Genomic DNA, 26,996 nt, shown 5'->3' with positions numbered 1-26,996 from the left:
GGTTTTATTGTATAGAAATGATGCTGTGCTTTACCTTGTTTTACTGTCCTGAGACTCTTTGGTAAGAGGACAGTATAGAAAAGTTATAAATACATACATAAAAGAGGACCAAGGCAGACTTCATTCTCATTGCATAATCAGCATGTCTTGGTTTCAAAACAACACAAAACAAACCATTAAGTACCAGGGAGGGCCATTTTTAAATCAGAACCACAGTTAATGGGGAAGGGAGCTTCAACTTTTCCCTCCCAGTAGAAATCTCAAAGGGAAACTTCCTCTCTGCAGACTACAGCTTCTCTCCCATCCCCACACCCCAGGTTCAGTGCGATGCCTGGGACAGGGTTGCCCTTGGGATCTTTGCTAAGGATGGAAGGATTGAACTTCTGCACCCCACACAGAGTGGTCTCAATAAAATGTGTGTCTCAGCCACAACCATATCGGCAAGGTTAGGAAGCACATCAGGTTTGCCCCTGGAATTAACCCCTGATTAAGACAAAGTGGCAGGAGCCGCCTGTTGTTGGAAAAGATTTACGGGGCGGGGGGCTGTTGTCCACACGTTTGGTTTGTGGTCATCTGAGAAGCAACTGGTTTGCCACTGAGGAAAATGTGCGGAATGAGAAAGGACTGATTCAGCACAGTTCTTCTATCTAAAGAGAAGTGTGAATTGGTTTCCCAAGCCTGTTTGTCAAGAAATGAAAGAATATTTTCATTGCAGAGAAACCACTTCTCCAAAGCAGTAAATAGAATCAGCACTATCAAGGAAGCAATTTGCAGACTTTCTAAAGAAATAGGCAGCTCATGGAAAATGGTCATTGAAGAAAAGCAGTGAATGGTGTCAGAGAAATCATGGACATTATCAGAAGCAAATATAATATTTCCTAACAAAATAGGAAGTACAGTGGAAAGCTAGGAAGAAAAGTTGTTTAGCTTGGAAAAACTTTACAGAGAGACAGAAAGAGAGCATTCAAATTAAATAGCGTACTAAAATCACATTGGTTCATTAGAAACAATCCAAGAGGCTCTCAGAGTAATAACAAAAAGACGAGCAAATATTTGCATTCTTTAACAATCTTCTTCAGATTGAATGTTAACCAAAAAAAAAAAGTTCCTGCTGAAATCTGTTACAGGGGGCATCTCTCCCCCTGCCTCTATGTTGTTGTCTAGGATAAGTTCATCATGTTTTAGTCCCACTGAAATCAATGGGATTAACCTGACCCAACCAATTTTATGGGCTTCACAACACCAAGATGTGGCAATGTCCACATGCTCAGGTGGTTTTAAAAGCAATTAGCTACATCAGTGATGGTGAACCTTTTAGAGACCAAGTGCCCAAACTGCAACCCAAAGCCCACTTATTTATCGCAAAGTGCCAACACTGCAATAAAACCTGAAAACTTAGGTTTTGGTTTAGGAAAAACAGCTCACAGTCAGTCCAAGCAAATCTCTCTCTCTCTCTCTCTCTCTCCCCCCCGCCCTCTCTCCTTGGCAGTGCACTGACCGGCCATGCGAAAGCTCAGACAAGATGTGGCTATTGCGTCGTGGCACATGACGTCATTGCCTGGCACTGCTACTCCTTTCCGAGCATGCGCATGGCCCCTAGGTGTGTGGTTATCCGATCTCACCTACTGGGGTGATGTTGGGGCGACTTGGCTCGCATGCCGACAGAGAGGGCTCTGCTTGCCCGCTGTGGCACACATGCCATAGGTTCACCACCACTGGCCTGGTGCGCTCCCCTAAACCTAATATAGGGGTAAGATACCATTGAAAGGGGCAATTTTGAAAAAGCCTTCCTTGAGTATCTTTTTCTGCACAGCTCATCATTTCTGCCCATTCTAAACACATTCCAACCATCAAAATCATGCCAGGACACCTCGTTTTTCTAATCCTAACCCAGTGATGGTGAACCTTTTAGAGACTGAGTGCCTAAACTGCAATCCAAAACCCACTAATATATCGCAAAGTGCCAACACTGCAATAAACCCTGAAAACAGTCCATCCAAGGAAAAAAAATCCTTGGTAGTGCACTGACCAGCCATGTGAAAGCTCGGATGAGTCGCGACTAATGTGTTGCGGCTTGTGACGTAATCACCTGGCACCACTACTCCTTTCCGAGCATGCGCATGGCCCCTTTGCGCACTGTTATTCAATGCTCGGCTGCTGGGGCAATGCTGGGGCGACTTGGCGCATGAGCTGGCAGAGAGGGCTCTGCGTGCCAGCGGTGGCACATGTGGCATAGGTTCGCCACCACTGAGCTACATCCATTCATGGAAAAAGCTGCTGATGGACATTTTAGCCGTGAAGGACTACATAGAACCACAATGGTCTCTTTTGCTGAGACAGGATCCCCCAAGGCTCAAGGCTTGCTAATGGTTTAGCTTAGCATTTCCCCACCAAGTGCCCTCCGCAGGTTCTGAACGGCATCGTCCAACATTGCTGACTACTGGCCATGCTGGCAGATGCTGATGGGAGCAAAGACATATGGAGGACACCATGTTGGGGGAGCTGGCTGAGCTCTGATGTCTCACATACCGTAATGAATAAAATGCTCATAACCATTTTGGTCATAGTGCTTAATGAAAGCTCAATAGTACAGTCTGTGTAAGCTAAACAAGACCAGACACTAATAATTTCGGTACCTTTCTGGTTGTCAGTGTCTCTGCTTTCTTCCACAGGCAAGGTTTTCAGTGTCTCTTCTTTCTTCCACTGACTCGCCTGAGCCATTGGAATGACCATACCACCATCGTCGTAATCATCGTCAAGCTTATTAAGTGAAGCTAAACAGGAGAAAAGTTCATTCTGGTGAGCTGATACAACACTATTGGATATAGATGAGTGAGTAGAACCGGGTTTTAATTTATCTCTAACTGGTCCCCCACCCAGTCCTCAGAAAATGTTAACAAGGACTGGCCCAAGATACTTGGGTGCCCTAAGTGACTTCCACATAGGATTCAAGAAGATGTGTTGCCCAACACATCTGGAAGGTGCTTGGGTGAGGAATGACACTCTAGTTCATTGATCCAAGGATACAGGATTTTAAAAGGGTGAGGCATTAAATTTTCAAGATATCTCTTCCAAAAGATCAGGTTGGGGGTAAGCTGTTCTTGTAGAACATTGGGCCAAATTTGTCCCTAAAACAACAGTCCCCTTCCCAAACAAAAAAGTTGCTGGTACACCCCACCATCTCTTAAGAAAATCTACCTCTAACAAACTCCGCAAGTAAACACAGAAATGCAAAATACTACACTGAGTACATAAGAAATTGCTTATTTCTAAAATAAAAGTTTCAGAGCCACACTGGAATACATATGAAGCAAAATGGGTAACAAATTCCATTCAATCAATTTATATTTCCATACCTTGAGACATACAAAAAGATGTGCAGTGAGAGAAAATATAAGTTTTATGCTTAAAAACAAAACTTGGATCCTTGTAATTCTTCCTTTGGGACCTAGAAGTCCAGATTTTCATTTGTATATTTTGGTCAAAGAACATAACATATGATGAAAACAGTAATAAAGCCAGGCAATATTGGATGCTCATATGAAAACATATAAAGTCAGCTAAGTCCCCAGATGAAGTCAACAAATCTTGCTGTTATTTGCAAAGGGCCCAGTCTTGCATTTCCTTCAAGTGCGTGGTTACTGTAGCAGAACCTTTCTTCCTCCCTTCAAGTTATTTTAATTTAATTGGTAAACTGCTTCTTTGGGCATGCAAACTGCCACAGGCTTAGAAAGAGTGAGGCACTGAACATGATCTTTAACTTGGGATTAGCAGAATGCTTCTAGAATCTAAGAACAGAACAGAGATGGGAAATTTCTTCTTTTCCACTCCATCCCATTTTGGGATCGGTGCCTTTTTGGCAGTGCCTTTTAGGAATACTTCAGCGTGGGGTTTTCTGAGCTGGGATTTTGAGACCCTGCTTCTTCCTCCTTCACATAAGTATCCAGGTCATCATCCAAAACTTTAAGAATGGGTTGAGATTTCTGTACATTCACTTTCCGTATTCCTCCCCAGCCCTGGTAAGACCACCCTTTGTTTGTGTTAGAAACAGGGCATTGCCTTTGCATGGCAGACGAGTAAAAATTATCATTCAGTGAGTTGATTCACTATGATGAAACTGCAATGATGCTGCCTCCACAAGCTAGGATGACCTCTCTACTTCCTAGAGCTTTGTCTGGTATCTGTGTTCATTTCCCTGTGTGGCACTTTTTACCAGTGTGAGAATGGCATTAGTTGCACTGGTGAAGCAGTGGGATGTTGGTTTGTGGTGGTTAAGGGGACTCCTGGTTGCAGTGACCATTCTGGCCACAATTATGGCATTCTTGACTCCACTCAGTGTGACAGGCAGGCCACAGGGAGGAGGACAAGAAGCTCATAGCTAGGATCTTACCAAACTACATTATGAAGAATGGCTTTCAAAAATACATGTTTCCATTCCACGGGTAGAAAAAAGATTAGAGAAGTAGGTGGGCAAATAACCACTAGGAAGAAGCATTTTCCTAGTTTTCTCTGCATACAACGAAGATCATCATAAGCCTGCCATGAGTAAATCTGAAAGACATTGGTATCCCATCTTTCCATTAAATATGCCCACTATGCCTAAGACCAGTAAAATTAACAGTAAAAAAGTGGCACAACAAACAATATAAAGCCTTCCAACAAAGTTTACAATAGATAGTTAAAACATAGATACATTAAAACACATCAGAGAAAACAAAGCATGGAAAGCAAACACCTATTTAAATAAACAAGAAAAAAAGAATTGCTCCTGGCAGAAGACCATTGACAGTGTAGCTAGATGAGGTTCCCTTGGTAAAAAGCTTCACAGTCTTCCCTTTCTCAAGTTCCAGCCCCACATACATAGCACATTGGTAAGACTGAGGACTTCTCTATATGATGCATATAGCCAAGATTTAGCAACGTTTCATCTTCTGCCTTCTTCTTAGTCCTCATGTCCTTCACATAAGGTTCCCTCTGCTCACACAGGGGTTTTCTTCTCTGCCTTTTTTACATTCCTATATGTTCCATCACAGAACACAAGGTGGCACTACAGTATAGATTGGAATTGCAGGAACACACTTCTGGGATGAATAATAGTGCCATTTAGCAAACTAAGAGACTTTCTTTCCCCTAAAAAAGCCACAAAATGGTTGAGATGCTGAAAATGTGCCAGAAAACTTCTGTGAGTGAGGGATTAGGAATGCACAATAAATGTCTCATTTAGAAAAGCCCTCTCAAGAAGATCTCAGTGCCTGGACAGTCTTGTAATAAAGGAGATAGGCCTTCAGGTAATCTGATCTTGAGCTATTTCAAAGGCAATTCTATGGTCCCCAAGAGGGCATACCAGGAACCAAAGGATGCTGTGGATTCTCCCCCTCCCTACTCCAGAATGCATTCACATCTGTCACCTGGAAGGAGGGAGGGATTCAGGAGATTTTCTCTTCTCAGGTGCCATGGAAAGCTCCACAGTGACTTCCTTTTCTAGGTTACTGTTGCAACCTCAGCAGAAGATGGGAGGAAGGAAGAGATATGTGATAGTAGGTGAAGAGGTCCACAAGGCTCTTCATCACCTCTCCCACTTACAGTGTCCTGTTAATGGTTGACTCAGGCCCAGTGTTAGGGCAAGCCCAAGAAGCCAGTAAACAGGAAAAGGTTAAGCTTGGTTGGTTGAATCAGTTTAACATAAGGGCCATTCTGGTAAGAGCAGTCAGCACAGGCAAGGGTCAGGAACTCAGTGTCACCAGTCAAGAGGGAGGATTTCTAGAGAAAGGTCTGAGGCCTGGCCAAGATTAAAGCACAAGTGAGCAGTCCAATACAAATGCAGTCCCAAGAGAGGTCAAGCAATCAAGGGCACAGAGGCTAAGGCAGTAAGCAAGGTCAGGAATGCAGGAGCTCATCAGATGACGTTGCTCCAGCAGTGATGGGATGGGAACTGAAGGCTTCTGGGGGTGAGAGACCACCGCATAGGACTGATGGAATCCAATGGATGTCTTTGTGCTGGGGGCTGCAGACAATGAAACAGACTAGATGTGTGCAAACACTACACGACTCAAAGTGAAGATGACCAAACATGCTCTGGAGAATGTAATTGTTCCCATAGTGTGGCAGCATCAGCAGCAAAGAAGCTTTACTTTGCACCTGCCATTGTGTGGGGCTCTTCTGACTGGTCGGCAACTCCCTGGCAGATGGAGCTGGGGAGCGGAGCAGGCTCTATCAGCCAGTGGGCACATGGCGAGCCCTCCTCATCTCACTGCTCCACAGGGAGACTGGGGCAGTGGAAAATCCCCGAGAACACTCAGAAATGCACTGGATCCCATTCCTGTCTAAGACAAAGTGTGATCTTTCTGCACTGCACTTTGTGTGCTTAGCACAGCTCCAGCAGAGGTGCCTGATGTCACCATCTGTCCAATGTGTGGGATCCATTTCAGTTTGATGTGCCCAGCGAAGTGGGCTTGCAGTGCTTGCAGTGATGTGACCAACCACTTGCCCCCTCAAGCTGAGCCCTTCCTGGCTAATAAAAGGCAGCTGAAGCAGCATTACCATAAAGGGACCCAGTGTGGCATGGTGGTAAGAGTGCTGGACTGGGGACTTGGGAGATCTAGATTCTAGCCCCCACTCAGCCATGTTGCTCCCTGGGCGACTTTGGGCCAGCTACAGACTCTCAGCCCAACCTACCTCTCCAGGTTGTTGTTGTGAGGTTGGAATGGAGCTATGTAAGCCCCCTTGGGTTCCTCACAAGAAGCAAAAAGGTGGGATATTACTAGCTCTTCCACATGGACCTACAGACTGATGAGTCCACCAGGTGAAGAGCCCTCAGTGTGGTAAGCACCATTTCTCAGGGACTCCTTCACCTCCTCAGAAGTCAGGTAGGTGCTTGTACATTAGGTAGGTGCCTGTACAAGACAAGACAAAGCAATTGTATTGCTTTGCCTCCTGAAAACACTTCAGCTTCAGGAGGATGTCTTGGTCTAGCCTGCCACCTATGTATTGATAAAATGTTACTGATCTTGTAGCTAACACATTGTGGTTTATCTTCTATTGTGCCCAGCTCCAAAGTCTCCATACTGGAGTGTAGTCTGTAGTGGTATGTAGGCCTTGCAAATAAATGCAACCTGGGTCCCATTGAGGCCTCTCTGAGTGGTTTCCTCCACTGGTGGCATGACATGAAGCAAGGTGTGTCATGTAGGTGGGCTGTGAGGCCAGTCTAGCTGAGAAAGATTTTAAAGGTTGGAATGGCAGGCAAACCTTTGGATGGATGAAGGGCTCCACCCATCTGTCTGAAGAGCATCAGTCCGGTAGGATTGTGCCTTTGGGCTTCTATAAGTGATAGCCAGAACATTGAGCTATATCTAGAAATGGAGCAAGGGCCAGTAAAGCACTTCTAACAAGAGAGTGAGCTACTCCCTATAAGCTGCCCTGGCCAGCAACCAGGCTGTAGCGCTCTAAACCAACAGAAATTTCCCAAGTCTTCAAAGGCAGCCCTGCAGTGCGTTTACTGCAGTAGTCCAAGGGAGATGTAATTAAAGTATGTGTCACCATGGCCAGACCAGATGCTTCTAGGAGCAGGAGTAACTATGCTGAGAAAAAGTACTCCTGGTCACCATTAAAATCTTTGCATCAGTAACTAGGAAGAAGTTACTGAAGCAGGTTGGGAGACGACTAGAGCGTAGGTGGAGGAAATCACGAGATGAATCTGACCGAACACACTTAAGAGCCCACTATCGGGCCTATGCTGTGGCGGTGAGGGCGGCAAAAAAGAGATTCTTTTCCGCTTCCATTGCCTCCTCACAATGCCGTCCGGCGGAGCTCTTTCGAGTGGTGCAAGGCCTGGTCCGTCCAGGTCCAAAGGAAGACCTGATTCCACCCTCAAAGGCCCGCTGTGACGACTTTGCCAGGCATTTCAGGGAGAAAATCGCTCAGATTCGTCACGAGCTGGACACCACTATTGATTCAGAGGTTTCAAAGGAGACACCAACGCTGCCGTCTGGTCCAGATTTATTGGATGAATTTCAGTTACTGCGGCCCGATGATGTGGACAAGGTGCTTGGGCGAGTACGTCCAACCACTTGCCTTTTGGACCCTTGCCCGTCTTGGTTAATAAATGATTCCAAGCACGGGATTGGAACCTGGATCTTGGAAGTGGTTAACGCTTCTCTGAGGGAGGGTCGGGTGCCTGCCCCTTTGAAGGAGGCGGTAGTCCGACCGGTCCTGAAGAAGGCGTCACTGGATCCAGAGATGGCCACTAATTATAGACCAGTGGCCAACATCCCGTTTCTGGGCAAGGTGTTAGAACGAGTGGTGGCGGGACAACTCCAAGCACTCTTGGATGAAACTGATTATCTGGACCCATTGCAGTCCGGCTTCAGACCCGGGTACGGTACTGAATCTGCCTTGGTCGCCCTGTATGATGACCTGTGCAGGGAGAAGGACAGGGGGAGTGCGTCCCTGTTGGTTCTGCTGGACCTCTCAGCGGCTTTCGATACCATCGACCATGGTATCCTTCTGGATAGGCTTGCGGGATTGGGGGTTGGAGACACTGCTTTGCAGTGGTTCCGCTCCTATCTCAATGGCCGGTTCCAGAAGGTGGTGCTGGGGGACTATGGCTCTGCGCCATGGCAGCTATGCCATGGAGTACCGCAGGGGTCCATTTTGTCCCCTTTGCTGTTTAACATATACATGAAACTGCTGGGAGAGGTCATCAGGAGGTGTGGGCTGCGGAACCATCAATACGCTGATGATACCCAGCTCTACCTCTCGTTTTCCACCAATCCAGGTGAGGCAGTGGCTGTACTGAACCGGTGCCTGGCCGAGGTAATGGGCTGGATGAGGGCCAATAAACTGAAGCTCAATCCAGACAAGACGGAGGTCCTGTTGGTTGGTGGATCGAGCTTCGGAGAGGGTGAATTGAACCTTGTCCTGAATGGGGTTGCACTCCCTCTTAGGGACAAGGTTCGCAGCTTGGGAGTGCTCCTCGACCCAGAGCTTTCACTGGAAGCTCAGGTAACAACAGTGGCGAGGAGCGCTTTCCTCCAGCTTCGGCTAATTCATCAGCTGCGCCCCTATCTGGAGAATGACTGCCTTGCGACAGTGACACATGCGTTGGTGACTTCCCGTCTGGACTTCTGTAACGCGCTCTACGTGGGGCTACCCTTGAAGACGGTCTGGATACTTCAATTGGTCCAAAATAGAGCTGCCAGGCTGCTGACGGGGACTGGACGTTATGTTCACATGACTCCAGTTCTCCGTCAGCTTCACTGGCTCCCCATTGAAGTCCAGGCCCAATTCAAGGTGTTGGTAATGACCTATAAAGCCCTAAACGGCTTGGGTCCTGGTTACCTGAAGGAGTGCTTACATCCTTATATGCCCAGCCGCCCCCTGAGATCGGCGGGAGAGGCCCTTCTCCGGGAGCCCTCCATGGAAGAAGTTAGGAGGGTGGTTACTCGGAGGAGGGCTTTCTCAGCGGTGGCACCTAAGTTATGGAATGCGCTCCCCAGAGAGGTCCGCCTGGCGCCGTCGTTATTTGTTTTTCGGCGCCAGGCGAAGACCTTTTTATTTAAGCAGTATTTTAAATGTTAATATTATTGAATTTTATTTGGCCAGGGCGGCTTGTTTTATAGTGTATGTTTTATATTATATATTTGTATTTTATTGTATATATTTTAAAATGTTATTTTAATCTTTTTGTTGTAAGCCGCCCCGAGGCTTCGGCGAATGGGGCGGCATAAAAATGTTTTAATAAATAAATAAATAAATAAATAAGAATAAATCTAGAGGGATCCCAGAGAACAAACCTTACTTTTCAAGGGTCCTGCAACTGCATCCAAAACATAGCGTTTTCTGGATATGTTTTTCCACTGACCAGGAACACCTCTGTCAGGTCTGCAATAAGTTTTCATTTGTTGGCTTTCAAGTAGTCCATTATTGATTCTAGACCCTAATTTGAAGCATATTTTTTATTCAAAGGGGAAGTATAGACAGAACTGAACTCCAAAACCCTGGAAATCTTCCCCTGAATATCACATATATGTTATACAGTATGGAGGACATAACAATCCCCTGTAGCAAAAATGGCTAATTATCCAAGTGTCCAACAGTAATGCCCCGGCATTATCTTCTGGAATCAACCCTCCAGGAAGGACTGAAACCGTCACAATACTATGCCACCCAGTTTCACCCCAACCACATGATCCAGAAGGATGCCATGGTTCCAAAAGACACTGAGATGTCCAGCCCGAGGACTCATGGCTAGGTTTGAAACTGGATCAAACTGGATCTAGATCATCCATTTCATCCAGGAAAACATGGCATTAAGATGTCACCACATACTCAAGCATCTTGCCCAAGAAAGGACACGAAAGGGTAACCATACTGAACTCACCTGGTCTGGGAGGAAGAGCAGGTGCTGTGGCAAACATGTAGTTTCCTGCTGACACAAAGGAAAAAGAGAAGACGTTCAGGGAAAGCATACGATTTGCAGATGTTATTTCCATGAATGAAATTTATTATTTAAAACTTTTCTATACCATCACTTCACAGGCGTCTCAGGAGGGTTTACAACAAATTAATAACATAGAGATAGTAGTAGCAGTTGCACAGCATCCGATGTAAATATAAAACCACCAATTAAAACAAGTTAACGATTATAGTACTGGAAGAATAAAAAGGGTTTTGCCTGGCGCCGAAAGGAAAGACGTGTTGGCACCAGGCAAACCTCTCTGGGGAGCATTCTCCACAGTCGGGGTGCCACCGCAGAGAAGGCCCTCCTCTGGGTAGGGTAGTCACCCTCCTGATCTCTTTCAAGGATGGCTCCTGAAGGAGGGCCTCTGACTCAGATCTCAAGGGGTGGGGGCACATAGGGGAGAAGGCGCTCCTTCAGGTATCCAGGACCCAAGCTGTATAGGGCTTTATAGGTCATCACCAGTACCTTAAATTGGGCCCAGACTTCAATTGGTAGCCAGTGTAAGTGATAGAGGACCGGCGTTATATGTGAAAACCTGCCAGTCCCCATTAATATCCTGGCAGCTCTATTCTGAACCAATTGAGGTATCTGGACCGTCTTCAAAGGCAGCCCATGTAGATCGCATTACAGTAATCCAGTTGGAAAGCTACCATAGCGTGGGTCACTGTTGCAAGGCATCGATCATTCAGATAAGGGCACAGTTGGTAGACCAGCCGAAGCTGGAGAAAGGCACTCCTCACCACCACTGCCACTGGGATTCCAGGGACAGCTCCGGATTGAGGAGCACTCCCAAAGTGTGCACCCTGTCCTTTCGGGGGAGTGCAACTCTGTCCAGAACAGGGCAGATGTCACTCACCTGTAGGGCTGAACTGCCTACCAGCAGGACCTCTGTCTTACCTGGATTGAGCCTCAATTTATTGGCCCTCATCCAACCCATTACCCCAGCCAGGCACCAGTTAAGGACAGCCACTGCCTCACCTTGAGTAGATGTAAAAGAAAGGTAGAGCTGGGTGTCATCAGTGTACTGATGACTCTGCAGCCCAAACCTCCAGATGACCTCTCCCAGCAGTTTCATGTAGAGGTTAAAAAGCATGGGGGATAAAATGGAACCCTGCAGAACTCCATGGCAAAGGTGCCATGTCGCAGAGCCATAATCCCCCAGCACCACCTTCTGGAATCGTCCAGACAGGTAGGAGTGGAACTGCCGCAGAGCAGTGCATCCAACTCCTAACCCAGCCAGCCTATCCAGAAGGATACCATGGTTGATGGTATCAAAAGCCACTGAGAGGTCCAAGAGAACCAACGGACACATTCCCCCTGTCCCTCTTCCTGCACAGGTCATCGTACAGAGCGACCAAGGCAGTTTCCATTCCATACCCAGGTCTGAAGCCAGACTGAAATGGGTCAAGATGATCCATTTCCTCCAAGAGCACCTGGAGTTGTCTGGCCAGTACCTGCTCAAGCACCTTGCCCAAGAACAGGATATTAACCACCGGTCTATAATTGGCAGCTATCTCTGTGTCCAGGGACACTCTCTTCAGGACAGGCCTGATCACTGCCTCTTTCAAAGGGGCAGGGACCCTCCCCTCCCTCAGAGAAGCATTGATAACCTCACAGACCCAGGTACATATCCTGTCCTTGGCTCTGATGAGCAGCCATGAGGGGCAAGCGTCAAGTAAACGGGTGGTAGGCTGGGCTAGTCAAAGCACCTTGTCCGCATCCTCGGGCCGCAACAATTGAAACTCATCCAACAAAGATGGACCAGACAGTGCTCTGGACATTTCCCATTCTAGAATCAACAACTGTGGAATCCAGCATATTTAACATTTAAGCTAAAATTCTGCAGCACACCAAGACCCCCCACCCCCTTTTTGGTCCTCTTTAAAGGCAGGATTTTCTAGTGGTGAATATGAGGGATACAACCTTTTCACGAATGGAAATTTGCCTGTCTTTTATTCAAAGGGCTCTTTATTTGAATATTTTAAGAAATTCAGCTATTTGGGAATTATGTTCTCTTCTTCATTTTTTGGGGGCACTTTTCTGGCAACCTGTAATGTTGATGGCACAGAATTCCTTAGCATAAAAGATTACTCTTCTCCCCCCCCCCACTCCTCTTTCTCTGAGAGGCACAATTTATTCCCACTGCTTTATTGGTATTTAAGATCAGAATCAGTTGAACAACATTTCCCTTCTCAGTTATAAACTGCAGAATCTCCAAGCATATTCAGCATTCCACACCTCCACTCTCTGCTCTCTTGATTAGATAAGCATGATGCCAATCATCTCCAGAAATTTAAGGAAAATGTCTTTGGCATTCCACAGCTGGTTCACTCTCTGGTGCTTCAGACACATTGACCTTACTGGGCTCTGCAGCAGGGCCTGGCTACCACTACTCCTGCTGTTCATCTCAAGGAAAGAGGGCTGGCAGCCTGCAGCTTTTGGGAGCTCTCCTGCTGCTTACTGTACTGAGCAGGTCCCAGGATTTTTGCCCTCAAATCCTACCCTGATTTCAGTACTGCACCTTTTGAAATCTCTCTGGAGATCTGTTGTGGGGTAGTAGATTTACATCTTCATAGGAATGCCATGCGGTTTGCCTCCATGTCTGCTCAGACTGTATCATTTGCAAGTAAGCTCAGACACTCTGATTTTCCAGAGATCTCTCCTTCAGAAGGGAGCCAATCCAGTGAAGTGCTGCTCCTTGAATGGCTTGCCACTTGGAGCCCTGGGGAGCATGGAACTGTGTTTCTATATCAGCATTTGCCTTGCCATTCCCAAAACTGTGCATGGAGAAGAGGCACATTTAAAGCTGTGTGTTATCCTGAAGGTCTGTGGCTCTGCTTTAGGAAAGGGGGTGCCTTGTTACAAATACATCTAGACAGGGAGCTTACATGTGGTAAGAATGTAAGGAGTGGCGCCTGCATGCTGGAGGTTGCAGTGATGGGGCTGCAGGGGGAGGTTAGCTTTGCTTGGCATTTCCCCTGGTCTGGCTCAACTGTTCTTCCTAATACTGAAGAAGCATCTTCTTTTCTGTATGAGCATCACTGGGCATGTGAAGTAGCAAGGCAGCAAGCTCAGATGGACTTGTAGCATGGCCATCTCTTATAACATTAATTGGTTTTTAGAACTACCATGGTTATGAGATTTCCCTCTTAATTGCACAGCATTAAAAATCTAAATTATTTAATCAGTAGAAGCTCCTAGGTCAGTTTTCTGGCTTTGTTAAGATGCAAATAAGGGCCAAGATCCTTTAGCACCACCTCCTTCACTGTTGCAGAGCGTCCCCAAAATTCTCTGGAACAGATGGTCAGAGGTGGGGCTGCAGGGGGAGGAGGAATCAGTACTATTGCCTTTACTGATTCCTTCTGATTGCCTTTACTGATTCCTTTGCTGATTCCTGTGAATACTGCCTTCACTGGAAATACTTGATTGGAAGCCTTCCATACACTAAAGAGCCATCTTGTTCATGGAAAGACACCACACCATGGATCTAACCTAATTATCCCTTGTGCCCTTTCTATGCATCACCATTCTTCTAAACCTCTGATGTGACTTGAATTAATTTTATTTATTTATTTAGAGTATTTGTATGCCGTCCTTTCGCATAGCCTCAGGACGGCTTATATAAATAAGAAGAAAATAAAACATGATACAAATAAAATCCAGATCCACCCTGGCTGCAGATTAAAACCTATATAGCTAATGTTAAAAGTTATTAAAATATTGTTGAAATAAAAAGGTCTTAGCCTGGCGCCGAAAAACAAATAACGACGGTGCCAGGCGGACCTTTCTGGGGAGTGCATTCCATTGGCAGGGCGCCACCGCAGAGAAAGCCCTTCTCCGGGTACTTTGCCTCCTAATGTCTTTATGGAGGGTTCCCGGAGGAGGGCCTCTGCTGCTGAACTCGGGGCGGGAGGGCAAATACGGAAGAAGGCATCCCTTTAGGTATCCAGGTCTCAAGCAGTTAAGGGCTTTATAGGTAATAACCAGCACCTTGAATTGAGCCCGGAATTTGATGGGAAGCCAGTGAAGCTGGTAGAGGACTGGGGTTATATGAGAGTAATGCCCAGTCCCCGTCAGCAATCTGGCTGCTCTATTTGCTTAATTGCTTTTTTCTAATATTTTGCAAGATAGGGAAGCTATTTAGCTTACTTAAGTGTTGTTGCTTTATTCTTCCTTTCACCCAACATCTTGTGTTTTTTGAGCCATGAAAAGCTCAGGACAGCTTTTGTAAAGTCATGGCAGCCCTTTTGGCTTTTAAGGCCACAGGATATGGTCACTTTTGCTCCAACTGGCCAAATGGACTATTAGTCCAGGATGCAAGCAAGCAAGCCTGAGCCAACGTCAAGGAACTTTTCTACACAAGCCTGTTGATCATCTGCTGATCTGTTGTATCTACTTTCTTTCTTTCTTTCTTTCTTTCTTTCTTTCTTTCTTTCTTTCTTTCTTTGTAAGTGAGATCCAAGTACTACACAAGGGTGTTTTCTTTCTTGCATTTCTACTCGTAACTTGTAAGAGGCAGTATGGCAATGCAGAACAGCGCAGATGCAAAAGTGAAAAGGGTGTTTCTTTGCTTTTGCAATTAAATGCCACATTTTCCCTGCACAAAACAAATTAGCCCAAATTGCTGCTTACAGACAGAAGCAAAAAGGGAGGGTCACAATGTCCTATAAATAATGCATAAACAACCTTGAGTGGGGAATGACAAGCTCATGACAAGTGCAGTCTACAGTCATGTGGAAATGCACAAGGATTGAGGGTCAGCCCTAGAAGCAACCCCTGCCCCCCCCCCCCCCAGCAGGAAGCCCTTGTACTGGCTGCTCTTCTTCATCATTACAATCCACTCAATCACCTGCCTCTCAGTCTGGCATAGACAGTGGCAGTGATAAGAGGGAAGGCAAGCGGATGCAACTGCTTACTCATCTGGCTCCCTGAGTAGCAAGAAAGCAAACAAGCAGTAGCAATGCTGGGGTGGAGGAGGAGGACAAGGAGGAGAAGGAGGAAGAGGAAGCAATAGTAGCTGATCTCAGCGATGGTGAGAAGATAGATGCACTGAGAATGGAGGACAATTGAGGGAGGCTTGCCCAAGGGCCCTGTAAAACCTGGAGCTGACAACAATTTGAGGACAAGTATTTTAGATATTTTTAGATGCTATGCAACTTCAGTGCATAACCGAAGAGTTTCCTCTTCTATGCTTTCTCCCAGCCTTACCTGACTTCTGTAATGGGATCCTGAGTTTTGGCACTGGAGGAGCTGACATCCAGTTTCTATACGGTGTCTCCTCAGCCATAGGTCTGGGCTGTGCAGCTTTTAAAGCAAAAGGCTGTTTCCCAATCTTTAAATGTGACTCAGTACCACTCCCACTACTGTGCTGGTCTCTTTTTTCTCGCTTCACTGGACTTTGGTTGCCTCTGGTTTCAGTTCTCCCTTTTAGCAAAGATGCTCTATGCAAATACTCTTAGAGGCCTGCTAAGGATCTACCTCCCATCAAAACAAATCTATTTTGCTATTCATGTTAAAGACCATGATGGAAATGACTCTACTGCATCCTCCACCTATCAGTGGGGTTAAAGCAGATGGCTTAGAAGACCCTTACTTTTTTAAAATTCATTGCCATTAAGTTTAGCAGCTCCTAGCCTTGATCTGCTGTAGATCTCCAGAACACTTGGTTTATCTAAGTTCAGTGTGGATCTACAGCAAATGTTAGTGTGGATGTCAAGGGTGGCTTCCACCAAACTTTGTCACCAGGCCAGAAAACCATATTGGTGAGAGATGAGGACTGAGAAGGCTCAGGTTCAAATCTCCATTCAACCATAAAGTGTTTGCATGATCAGAGAGGGGGAAATAAGCCACCAAGTTCACCAGTTGCATGCCAGAAAGATTTGCATTATTACCTTCATGGCCACAGTCTATCTTTTCCTACTAAAAACGCTTTGTTGTGGTGGTGGTTAAGCTACCTCAGAACCTTAAAACAGCCCACGGGCTGTGAGATGCTCTCTCCCTGGCTTATTGAACATCTGAACCTGGAATACTGGTGATGAAACCTTTGCAGCATCTTTGCAAACTCTTAATTATCCTTTATCATTATTAATTATTCTTTTGAAGCCCTGGTTGTCCAGTGTTCCAACTGCTCCCTGGCTGTTTCCTACTTCTGATATATTTAATTGTTTTAAGTGTTGATCTTAATGTGATTCAGAGCATTCCTTAGTTTGAATTTTTTTTTTTTAGTTTGAAATTTTTTATTTAAATAAAAATATACTACAAAGCATTCCTTAGTGCTTGCTGCATTTCTTTTGTGCAAGTTCATCTCATTTGGACAAGGATTTCATTCACTGTAAAATACTTTCTTTTCTCCCATAGCTTCCTTGAGAATACTTGTTCACTATGCTGATGACCTCTTGGACTTTCTGCTGCCTTTCCTGGACTACATGCAGTGCACATTCTAGTTGAGTTTCCACTATTGTGATTTTCTGAGCATTTCGGAGCATTTGATGTCAGGCATCTTCTAAAGCATGCTTCTTCAGAGGTGGGCCTGAAGTCCCCTCCAAGCCAAACATTACAGAGCAGCTGCCTGTGTTGAGGACCTTGAGGCAGTTCAGGAGATGCTTGGAGGGAAACTGCTCTGGTACCTCCCATCAAGATGCACCAAACCCCTGCTTGGACTTAGCACAGCCATCTACCCCCAGGGAGGCAAGCATCTGAAGACACAGCTTCAACTAATTGTCAGAGGCAAGAATGCTTGCCCAGTCAGGATCAGTTCTAATCTTCATGAGTAGAAGAGGACAGTAACTCATGAGTAGTCCACTCCTTATGTGATCCTGATGGTGCTCTGGTAGGGCTTGGAAATTTCTAGGAACAATGTGTTGGATCAACATCTGGGTGCTTCCTCCCAGATTCCTGCCTTCCTTTTCTTTACATTCTTTGCTGGACTGCTGTGCGTTTGGCCTTTGGAAGGGGCCTTGATGAAATTTCTGGAGCAATATCCCAATGCCACCCTTTCAGTGTCTTTTTCACAAGCTCCCTTCCTTTGGAGAAGCATCCTCTTGTGGAGTAAGATGTGACTGAGTTGGGCTTTCTTGGCAATTTCCCATTTACAGATGGATCAAATTGGACAGTGCTGCAGTCACCTCAGCAACACTTGTACTAGGACCCTGGCACCACTTAGGATTAAGCCCAGCATCACGTGCTCTCTGGTTGCTCTCATGACCAGCTGTTCAGGGCACAGCAGTTTCAGGCTAGTAGAAACGCTGCCTCTTTCTCACAAATGGAACACGAATATACTCTGTGTAAGAATAACTGAAGCCACTCGTTACTACCTCACTTTCTCCTTTTGATGCTTCCCTGATTCCATCCCAAGATCACCCTGAGCATCTCAGCTAGGAAATGATAGCGTATCTTTGTACTAAATTACTTTTGGAACTTGATATTTTCTCCCATAACAATTCTGTGAAGGAGTCTGCCCCTTTCAAGGCTTCTAATTTGCTTAACACTGTGAAATCTGAAGGAACTATGATTTATATACCAAAACGTGACCTCTGCCAGACAATAATGTTAGCTAAAGAGTTGCCATTTTAGGTAGCTTATCTCTATTGCCCAACCATTGAGTCCAATAAGAGTTGTACCACATGGATGCAGAACCGCAGGCCCCGGCTCCCCACTTGGCCTGCCAGCGTTCCTAAGAAGGCCACCCACCCTTCCCCTGACCTATCCCTTTCCCCAGTTACCAAACATTTAGTGATTTCCTGTCTTTTGTGCAATTTGTTCCCCATTCTAAAAGGTTAAAATGCCTCCCCTGGGTTTAGATACTGCCAATAAGAACTAAATAAGATAAAATAGGTGGCGGTTTTTGTGGAGTGTCCACACAAATATCCACACTGCAATGTAGCCCCCTGAGACTTATTTGGAAATGCCTGAAAGGGGTTCTGTACCTTGTGAGGGCAAAAGAGACTTTTTTCTGTGAGTAAATCTTCTACCTATCAATTAGCTGCTTTTCACCCTGCTGTTCTGCTAGTTTATTTCGTTTTAGCTCAGATACTACACAATGATTCAGCACAGACAAATGCCATTGCACCTTGCGTGAGCATGGCTGCCGGGAGCAAGTGCTGGCCATGGACTGCCCACGTGCTGGCCAGTGCTGCTGTATCCGAATTGTAAATATTGTGGGTAAATACTGGTTGAAAATAGTCTTTGGCTGCAGTTGTTACTAGTGGAGCTGGCAGAGCAGAATGCATATTTGGCTCTGGCTATAAGCTCTGTCTGTGATTTTCCACTTGGGAGCCTAATTTTCTTCCTTATATTTCTGAGATCAGATACCTGGGGGGTGCCAATCACCCTGGCAATCCTGTGCACTCAGAAGAGAAATGTTCATGTTTGCTCAAGAAACAGATTTATTCAGTAGGATTCTGCCACATGCTCTGGGATGCTCATACAAGCACCTGTCCTCAAACAGGTGTGTACATAGGTGCATACATGCACATAGATGACAGTTCTTCCAACACAGCAGCAGAAAGTGTGATAATAGATGCAACTTAAGGCAGGTTAAAAGGGCTGGGCTTCCACTGGGCTTCAGAACAGGCATGATGGGTTCAATTTCCGTAAGCTTGGTTCCATGAATAGAAAGTGAAGTCATTTGTTTTATTTGCTTGCTTGCTTGTTTGTTGTGATGCTCAGTAAGATGGAAAATTAGCAGTTAAGCAATCAAGAGGAACTTTCAGAAAATCGAAGGAGTAGATGTGGATGTCTGCTCAATGGCTCTGAACTAACCAACGTTTTCAGAAAGTGACCTGCATGTGCCTCTGAGAGCTAGTAAATCCAAGGCCCTAAAAGAGTCCTGGGGTTGCTCCCTCCATGCCAGAACTGTTGTGTAGACAGGAACTTGTTTAGCATTTCTTTTCACAGATCCATTGTTCGCTGTTAGAACATATTACATCATTCCATTTTCCATTGTAGATCAATGTACCACAGTCCTCACCTTCATGTGCAGCAGCATTATTGGGTTCTCCGGACCCCCAGAAGCTGATAGTGGCAGTGAAAATGTCATGTTTAGCAGCAGGAATCAACAGAAAATAGATTTGAAAATGAGAACAGCAGGTATCATAAGTCATTAAGTAAATATTTGGTTCACTCACATTTGGAAAGCTATGTGCATTTCCGATTGACCTATCTCAAAAACAGTCACACAGTATTCAGACCGCATCACACCTGTCTTGCAAGAACTTCACGGGCTGCCACTTGCTTTCCAGCCTCAATTCAAGAACTTTGCTGTAACATTTAAAAGCCTAAATGACTTTGGGCATTGCAGTCTCTTGTTATGAACTGGTTGTTCAGATCTGCAGGAGAGGCTTTCTTGAGGAAGCTATTACCCACAGGCGGATGTTAGTTGGACACACATGAAAGGAAACTGGAGTGTAATCACAGCATTCTAAAAACCAGTTAATGGCCATTCCCCCTTCTCTGATCATGGCCACTCAGGGAAACCAAACTTGGTCTGGGTGGGTTTTTTTAAATCTGATTTTGGTATCATTAGTAACTTGGGTTTTGGGAAGAGGAACTCAGATTTTGAAAACTCATAACCTGTGTTTTGCACTGGAAACCCCCAAGTGTTGCCCCTGAAGTTTTCCAAGGTAGAAGTCCACTGAGAATGGAGAAGGACTGTGGTAGCTCAGTGACATTTGGTCACTCTGCCCATCAAAGGCCCCAGGCTCAGTTCTGGGTCTGTCTGGACAGGGCCAGAAAAGAACCATGCCTGGAACCCTGGAGAACCACAGGCAGTGCTGGGCTAGACCAACTAAGGGTCTGATTCAGAGGGTTCAGACAGCTTGATTAACCCACACTTGAGGGCTTAGTGTGGGTAATTGTTATAGCATGGGTGGTTGTTGAAACACAGGTTATTGTGTTGCCCAGGCTCACCTGCACTAATAAGGCACGGGCTGTTAATCACAATCAATCTATATGAAGAACCCATGGTCTGTTGCTTTTGTGAACTGTGGAATGTTTACCACAGTTTGTTATTTCAGCTGGGTTCATACAATAACCAGCCATGGTTCAATGACAATACACACTCAACCCTTGAGTGTGAGTTTTCATGTCTAAATTCAATCATTATCATTCCATTAGGTTTCAGCAGAAGGAAAAAAATGAGAAGCCAGGCCATTCCATAAGCTCTAGTGAGAGACCAGCTCTTCTTGGCTGCTCGTTTCCCTAAATGCTTTCTATTCAAGTCGGTCATGACAAGATCCACTAGGGCGTATTCAGAACTGGTGCCACTGAATCCAGTGGAACAAAGCCTCTGACAAGCAAGTGTCTGTAGCATGACTATTAAATCTTAGGCCTGCAGGCCAATTCTGGCTCAGTTGAAGGTCCCAATCTGGCCTTCTGGGGATCCCCAAATAGGCACACCCCTCTTTTGCTGGTCCGTCCCTTGTCTCTCAACTGCTGACTCTCTGGTGGTTGCCCAGCTTTTGCACTTTTTCCCTTTTCTAAAAGATTAAAAAGCTTCTCCAAAAGCTTAACCACTGGCAGTACAAGCTTGAAGGTAAATATGCTGGCATTTGGTGTACTTTTTGTGTTTTGCCCTTCCTAGTCCTGTGATGTAGTGCTGAAGAACATGTCCAAAACTGAAATGAATCCTCTGGCTGAAAGAGTTTCACCCACCCTGGTGTATTCTACAGCACTTTAACCTAAGCATCCCTCTAGTTTTAGCATCCTCTTTTTTTTGCCAAGGCTGACATATGCACTTTCCAGGAAGCCACAAACAGAATGATGGGAAGAGTCCTTGCTCGCTGTTTACCACCCAGCAACTGCCACCTTTGCCTCTGGCGGTAGTCCATTTAGCTAACATGAAATTGATAATATTATCCTTCCTGAATTTGCCCAATCTCTTTTAAAGTTGCCTGAACCCATGACCATTTCCACAGTTTGTTGCAGCAGATTTCATATGTTATTTATGCTTGGTATGAAGTATTAATTTCTTTTGTAATCTCCTGTTCATCAATGTCACTGGGAGTACACAAATTCTGGAGAGACAAAAATGCCTCTTGCCCACTACTTCTAGTTTGTTCACGAGCATCTATCTATCTATCTATCTATCTATCTGCCCCCACACTCTTTTTTTCCCTGAGTCCCAAATGCATTAGCCTTTCTCCGCAGCCTTGTCTGCACTTTTGGAGGCATAGACTTGATTGTCTATGGATGGAAATAAAGATTTTTCTGACTTTAAAATGAAGAGGAGAAACTGTAGCTTCTGGTAATTGTAATGTGCTACTGTTATGCTGTTTGACATATGATATTACACACGAGAAAAGACAACATTTCTGTTTCCTTGGGGTAGCAAAACGCCTCAATGTGGGTCGGCCTTCCAAAGATTTCCTGTCAGTTCCAGTTTTTCCATAAAATGTCATGCTCTTCTAAAGTTATATGGTAAAGAGCCAGACCTTGAGTCTGTTGAGCTTTTTCAGGAAAACAAGACAAGTGTAGGAAGTAACTACAGAAACCATTTCTATGATATCCTTGAGGTAAATAGGTTGTACTGATGTCTTTAATTTGGGCTCTAAGACTTTGAGAAACAAATAGAGAAAGAAAGCAAAAATTGGATGACTCTTTCTACAAAATAAGATTGGAGCCAGTAGTTGGAAAGCACCCAAGAAAAGCCTGAGGTTAGGTAGAAGTTTCACCAGAATGTGTTGCTGTTTTTAGTCATATCAGTTTTCAGGCAATGAAGTGGACAGGAAAAAGTGCTTACAAAATTAATTTAATGGCAACTCCCTAGGGACTATGTGATTGCTGCATTTTAAAAAATTTTGTAGGCAGTAAAAACCCTTATTCTGAAACTTGATTGTCTTGATAGATAACTTGCATCATGAAGCTACTATTAGCACAGAATATGGAGAAACAGAATGGCTTTGTATAGGCAAAGGCAGTGGGTAAGAGTGTATTTTATCTCCCTGTCTGTTCAATCCATATGCAAAACACATCCTAAAGAAAACTGGATTAGGATTGAAAGAAGAAGTGGAAATTGGCAGAAGATACATCAATATGGAGTTTATACCATCTTGCTGGTAGAAAGCAGAAGTGAATTGAAGGAAATCCTGAAAAAAGTGAAAGAAGAAAGTGCAAATGCAGAATTACAGCTAAGCATTAACAAAAATTATGACTACAGAAGAATTAGGAAATGAATCCCAACAACAAAGAAACTTGTGAAAGAGACTTGCAAGGAAAGCAGTGAACAAACTGGAAAAGATAATCAAGTATAAGGATGTTTCACTGGAGACCAAGGTCTAGATCATGGGTCCTCAAACTATGGCCCACGGGCCAGATACAGCCTGGCATGCTCATTTATCCGGCCCGCCTCAGGGGGGAGAAATGGCCGCAATCGTGCCTGCCCTTCCCTACATGAGCGTGACCATGATCGCAACCGTCTTCCCTGCACAATTGCCATCACGTCCGTTAATTTTAATTTTAATTAATTGTTAATGTGCACTGTGCATAGGAATCTGTTCATATTTTTTTCAAACTATAGTCTGGTCCCACAACAGTCTGAGGAACAGTGAACTGGCCCCCTGTTTAAAACATTTGAGGACCTCTGGTCTAGATCATCTACACTATTGCATTCTCAATCATGATTTATAGGTGTGAAAGCTGGACAGTGAAGAAAGCTGACAGGAAGAATGTAGATGTTTTCTTGGTACTGGAGAAGAGATCTTTGTAAATACTGGACCAATAGAAAGATGAATAAGTGGGCTTAGATCAAAGCCAAGAACTCTCCTTGGAAGCAAAAATGACAAAACTAAGACAAGACTCCCTGGAGAAGTCAAGCATGTTAGTGAAAGTTGAAGCAAAAGAAGAGAAGAAGACCAAGTTGTGACAGCTGCATTCCATAAAGCAAGAAACAGCCTTGAACTTCCAAGAGGACATTTTGGAGGGCATTCATTCCTGGGGTCACCATAAGCCAGAGACAACTTGCTGATGACACATAACAACAACAATAACAACAGCACCCACCCCCCGATGTTTGTTTCAGCTTCTCTGCAGAATCTCCTGCATTGTTCTGGCAGGACACATTTAAAGGAACAACCCTTCAATCAAATGTTACTGCTAGCTGGCGTAGGAATTTGGGACTCTTTTGTACTCTTTGTCCAGTTTAAGCCCTAAGGGTTCAAAAGGATGGAAGAAATTGGAAATATACTTAAATACAGCAATTTGAGAGAGTATTGTGGAACATGGGCAGAACAGATGTTGCAAACCATATATAACAAGGATGAGCACCACGTGGCCCTCCAGATATTTTACTATGTTTTTGAGGTAGAACAGATGGGCTGATACAGACAAAACTGTTAATTCTCAGTAAATGGGTGACAACATCTATGTGCTAAATGTGTGTGGTCCCTCTCATTAATTTGATTTGGGCACCTCTCATTCAGTTGATTTTGACAGCATAACCAGAGGTAGACAAGGTATATCTCTCCTGAGGTTTTGGCCTACAACGCTCATCAGCTTTAGCCAGCATAGCCAATGGCGAGGGATCCAAAATATCTGGAGAGCCACAAGTTGCTCACCCTAGCCTAAGTCCCGAGAAGCATTTAACTGTCAGCATGCATCAATGGATAGTGGAACCAACTGGTTGATTATAGCGTGACCTTTGGTCACTGGGTGATTTTAATGCATGCCTGCTGTGGAGGTGCTGCAGCCCTGAGAACTAGGAAATGTCATCCTTTTAGGGCCTTCGGAGTATCACTGGGACCTCCTCTCCCAGGGAGGTCTTAAATTTGTCCAAACGAGCAAAGCCTAAACAAGCTACCTGTCCCATATAAATGGACCCTACAAGATTTTGAACCCATTTGAACAAGGTCTAGTGGTTATTCCTGAGACAGGAAAACGTACATGCATGAAATGGTCCTTATATGGCACTTGGTTAGGCATGGATCTTGTTCAAAGAGAGAAATTTCTGCTTAAAAGTCACATTCTTGAAGGGTTGCTAATTAATACATTAAAGCAACATAATATGAAAGTACTTACGATAGAGACAAGGCAGTGCCATCCAGCCAGCGCCACGACCCTTCTGTGGTACTGTCACTCAGCCCAATCCAAACCACCTGCTCATTGGCCAGTTGTTTTACTAAAGTGTTCTAGGTGGGGAAAGAGAAAAGGTTGTGTCCAATGGAAGTCTCATCTATATAAAAGGGAAAATATGCGGTTTCCCTTCTCCCCAGCAATTAATAATTTGGATTTATGGTGGAGAACTCAAGGAGAACCAACCAAGAAGGGGTATTAGAACAAAGTTAGAATTATTATTTGAATTCCATAGAATGTGACATAAATGGGGTTTTTTTCTGTGTTAGCAGCCAGGTTATGGAATTCCCAACCAAACGTGGTAAAACTAGCTTCGTCTCAGGCAGGCAATGCTTAGGCAAGCAATGAAAATATTTTTATTCTGCATGACTTTTCATTTGTTACTGTATGACTGAAGACTTTAACTCTGCTTCTTTACATTTTAGGGTTTTAGTTTTCATTTATGATCTTTGGTTTGGTTTTGTTCATTCATATCAACCACTTGTGGGGCTAAAAAGCCATACTTTTATGGATAAATATTACATGAACCAACTGAATCCATAAGATGGAAGATGCAATGTGCTTTATTTCAATAAGAACAGGGCATCTGCTTTTATGATATTCATAAGCTCAGTCCAGAACACTGTCTTCATGAGCATCTGCTTGTCGCAATCACAGTGGCAAAAGCAAAGTTAAAAAACTCACCTGTTCCACCAAGCTGTTAATAATAACCAGGTGAGCCCCTTCATTCTCACAAGACCTCTGGGCACTATGCCAGGATTTTTTTACTGAAGAAAAGAAGTAGCAGTTACTCTGAAATGATAGCCAGTTTTCTGGACACTGGATGCAGACAGTTTCTAGGAGTATTAAAAGAAGGAGCGATAAGAAATATGGTGGGATCTTTCAAACTATAGAGCAATCTTTCCCAATGGAATGCCTCCTAAATGTATTGGACAACTCCTCCCATCACCCCAGGCCTGCCTGGTAGCTGGGGATGATGGAGACTGCAGTCCTACATATCTGGAGGAGAAAAAGGTAAAGGTAAACGTTTTCCCATGACATTAAAGTCCAGTCATGTCTGACTCTTGGGGGCGGTGCTCATCTCCGTTTCCTAGCTGAGGGAGCCAGCGTTAGTCCGCAGACAGTCTCAATGGTCATGTGGCTGGCATGACTGAACATGCTGTTTACCTTCCCACCAAAGTGGTACCTTTTTATCTACTTGCATTTGCATGCTTTCGAACTACAAGGTTGGCAGGAGCTGGGACAGAGTATGGGAGCTCACCCCGTCTGCAGATTCGAACGGTCGACCTTTCAATCACCCAGCCCAGCAGCTCAGCAATTTAAATCACTGCGCCACAAAAACGTTGCAGAGATCCTTGGGAAACAAGATATTTTTTCCTCATCATATCTGACATTTTAGTTATTTATTGTATTTTTATGCCACTGCATATCCGGGGGGCTCTTTGGGTGGTTCAGAAGAAACAGGAACAACAACGTGTGGCCCCTCTGGGCTGCTTCATACACAACATTTTGCCTTGGTGGAAATAATCTTCCGATAGTCTTTATGTGGGGCTTTTTAAAGCATAACTCTTGATCAAACAGGGTTTGAAATTAGCAGATACTGATCTACCAATCTCTTGTCTCCTTCACTGTCATTCACAAAACATGGCCAGGTTTTGCCAACTTTTACACAAGTAATACCTTGAGTTAGCAAGGTAAAACAAACATTTTCAAGTGAACTCTGTATATGTGCCAATTATTTATTTATTTAAATGCCTCATCAGTGATTTTCTAGGCATTGAGCATCACATAACACAAAATAGAAATTAAACCTCAATAAAAACAATCAGCAACAACTAATCAGCATACCAACACAACTAAAAATGACCATCAGATATAAAAGTTAAAACTATGTTGCAGGAACTAAAATAATAAATGAGAAAAACTGGTATTACAAGATGCTTTCAAACTTGGGAAAACAAAAATAAGGAAGTCTTAGCCTGTGTGGAAAGAAATAGAGTTTTCTTTTAAAGAAGAAAAGTTTTCATGCATTTCATCAAATATAAGCCATCAGATCTTAATTAGGTGATCACTTACAGCACTGCTGGAGGGAGAGCTCTGGACCAGTTCAGAAAGCCTGTCTCCCCACCACCAACCCTAGAGCAAAGGCACAAGCTTTTATATGATCAGATACAATCATTTGAAGGGAAAAATGAGAAGGAAGTGCTAATTGCAGTATAGGAAGTTTCAGAAAAAGGGGCTTCTTGTGGGCAGCAGCTAGTGTTTCATGACATTCCTGGTGATTTTGCAAACATCAACTTCTTCTTTGCTTTCTGGTCAGCAGTTCCTCATGGACTAATTTTAACCCTGCCTTCTCAGGACTAACACTTTCAAGTCTGAGCCAGATTACTGTTCCATGCCTTGTGTAGCTAACAGCATTCTGCAAGCTCAGAATTCTTTTTAACCTTTTATACTCCCCTTTTGAGGTGAACAG

At 44.5% G+C, this 26,996-nt stretch overlaps 1 protein-coding gene across 2 annotated transcripts in view; it reads right to left on the bottom strand.

The window, feature by feature from the left end:
- The window catches only part of LOC123035619 (CD209 antigen-like protein E), a 41,373-nt gene extending 14,666 nt beyond the window's left edge, over positions 1–26,707 (bottom strand). The window contains exons 1-4 of one of the 2 annotated variants that reach the window (XM_044454017.1): positions 26,600–26,707; positions 24,470–24,579; positions 10,379–10,423; positions 2,637–2,774 (exon numbers count right to left, since the gene is read on the bottom strand). In XM_044454017.1, coding sequence (XP_044309952.1) covers positions 2,637–2,774; positions 10,379–10,423; positions 24,470–24,491 — 205 coding nt within the window. In that variant the 5' untranslated portion in view covers positions 24,492–24,579; positions 26,600–26,707. Of the gene's footprint in view, positions 1–2,636; positions 2,775–10,378; positions 10,424–15,667; positions 15,723–24,469; positions 24,580–26,599 lie in introns of those variants that run through there. The other variant, XM_044454016.1, reaches the window with a different exon arrangement.
- Positions 26,708–26,996: the final 289 nt, after the last annotated feature.

Source organism: Varanus komodoensis, unplaced genomic scaffold (assembly GCF_004798865.1).
Source record: "Varanus komodoensis strain SLA01 unplaced genomic scaffold, ASM479886v1 scaffold7_1, whole genome shotgun sequence".
In the NCBI taxonomy this organism is placed as follows: domain Eukaryota; kingdom Metazoa; phylum Chordata; class Lepidosauria; order Squamata; family Varanidae; genus Varanus; species Varanus komodoensis.
This window is presented reverse-complemented; position numbering and strand designations above follow the sequence as displayed.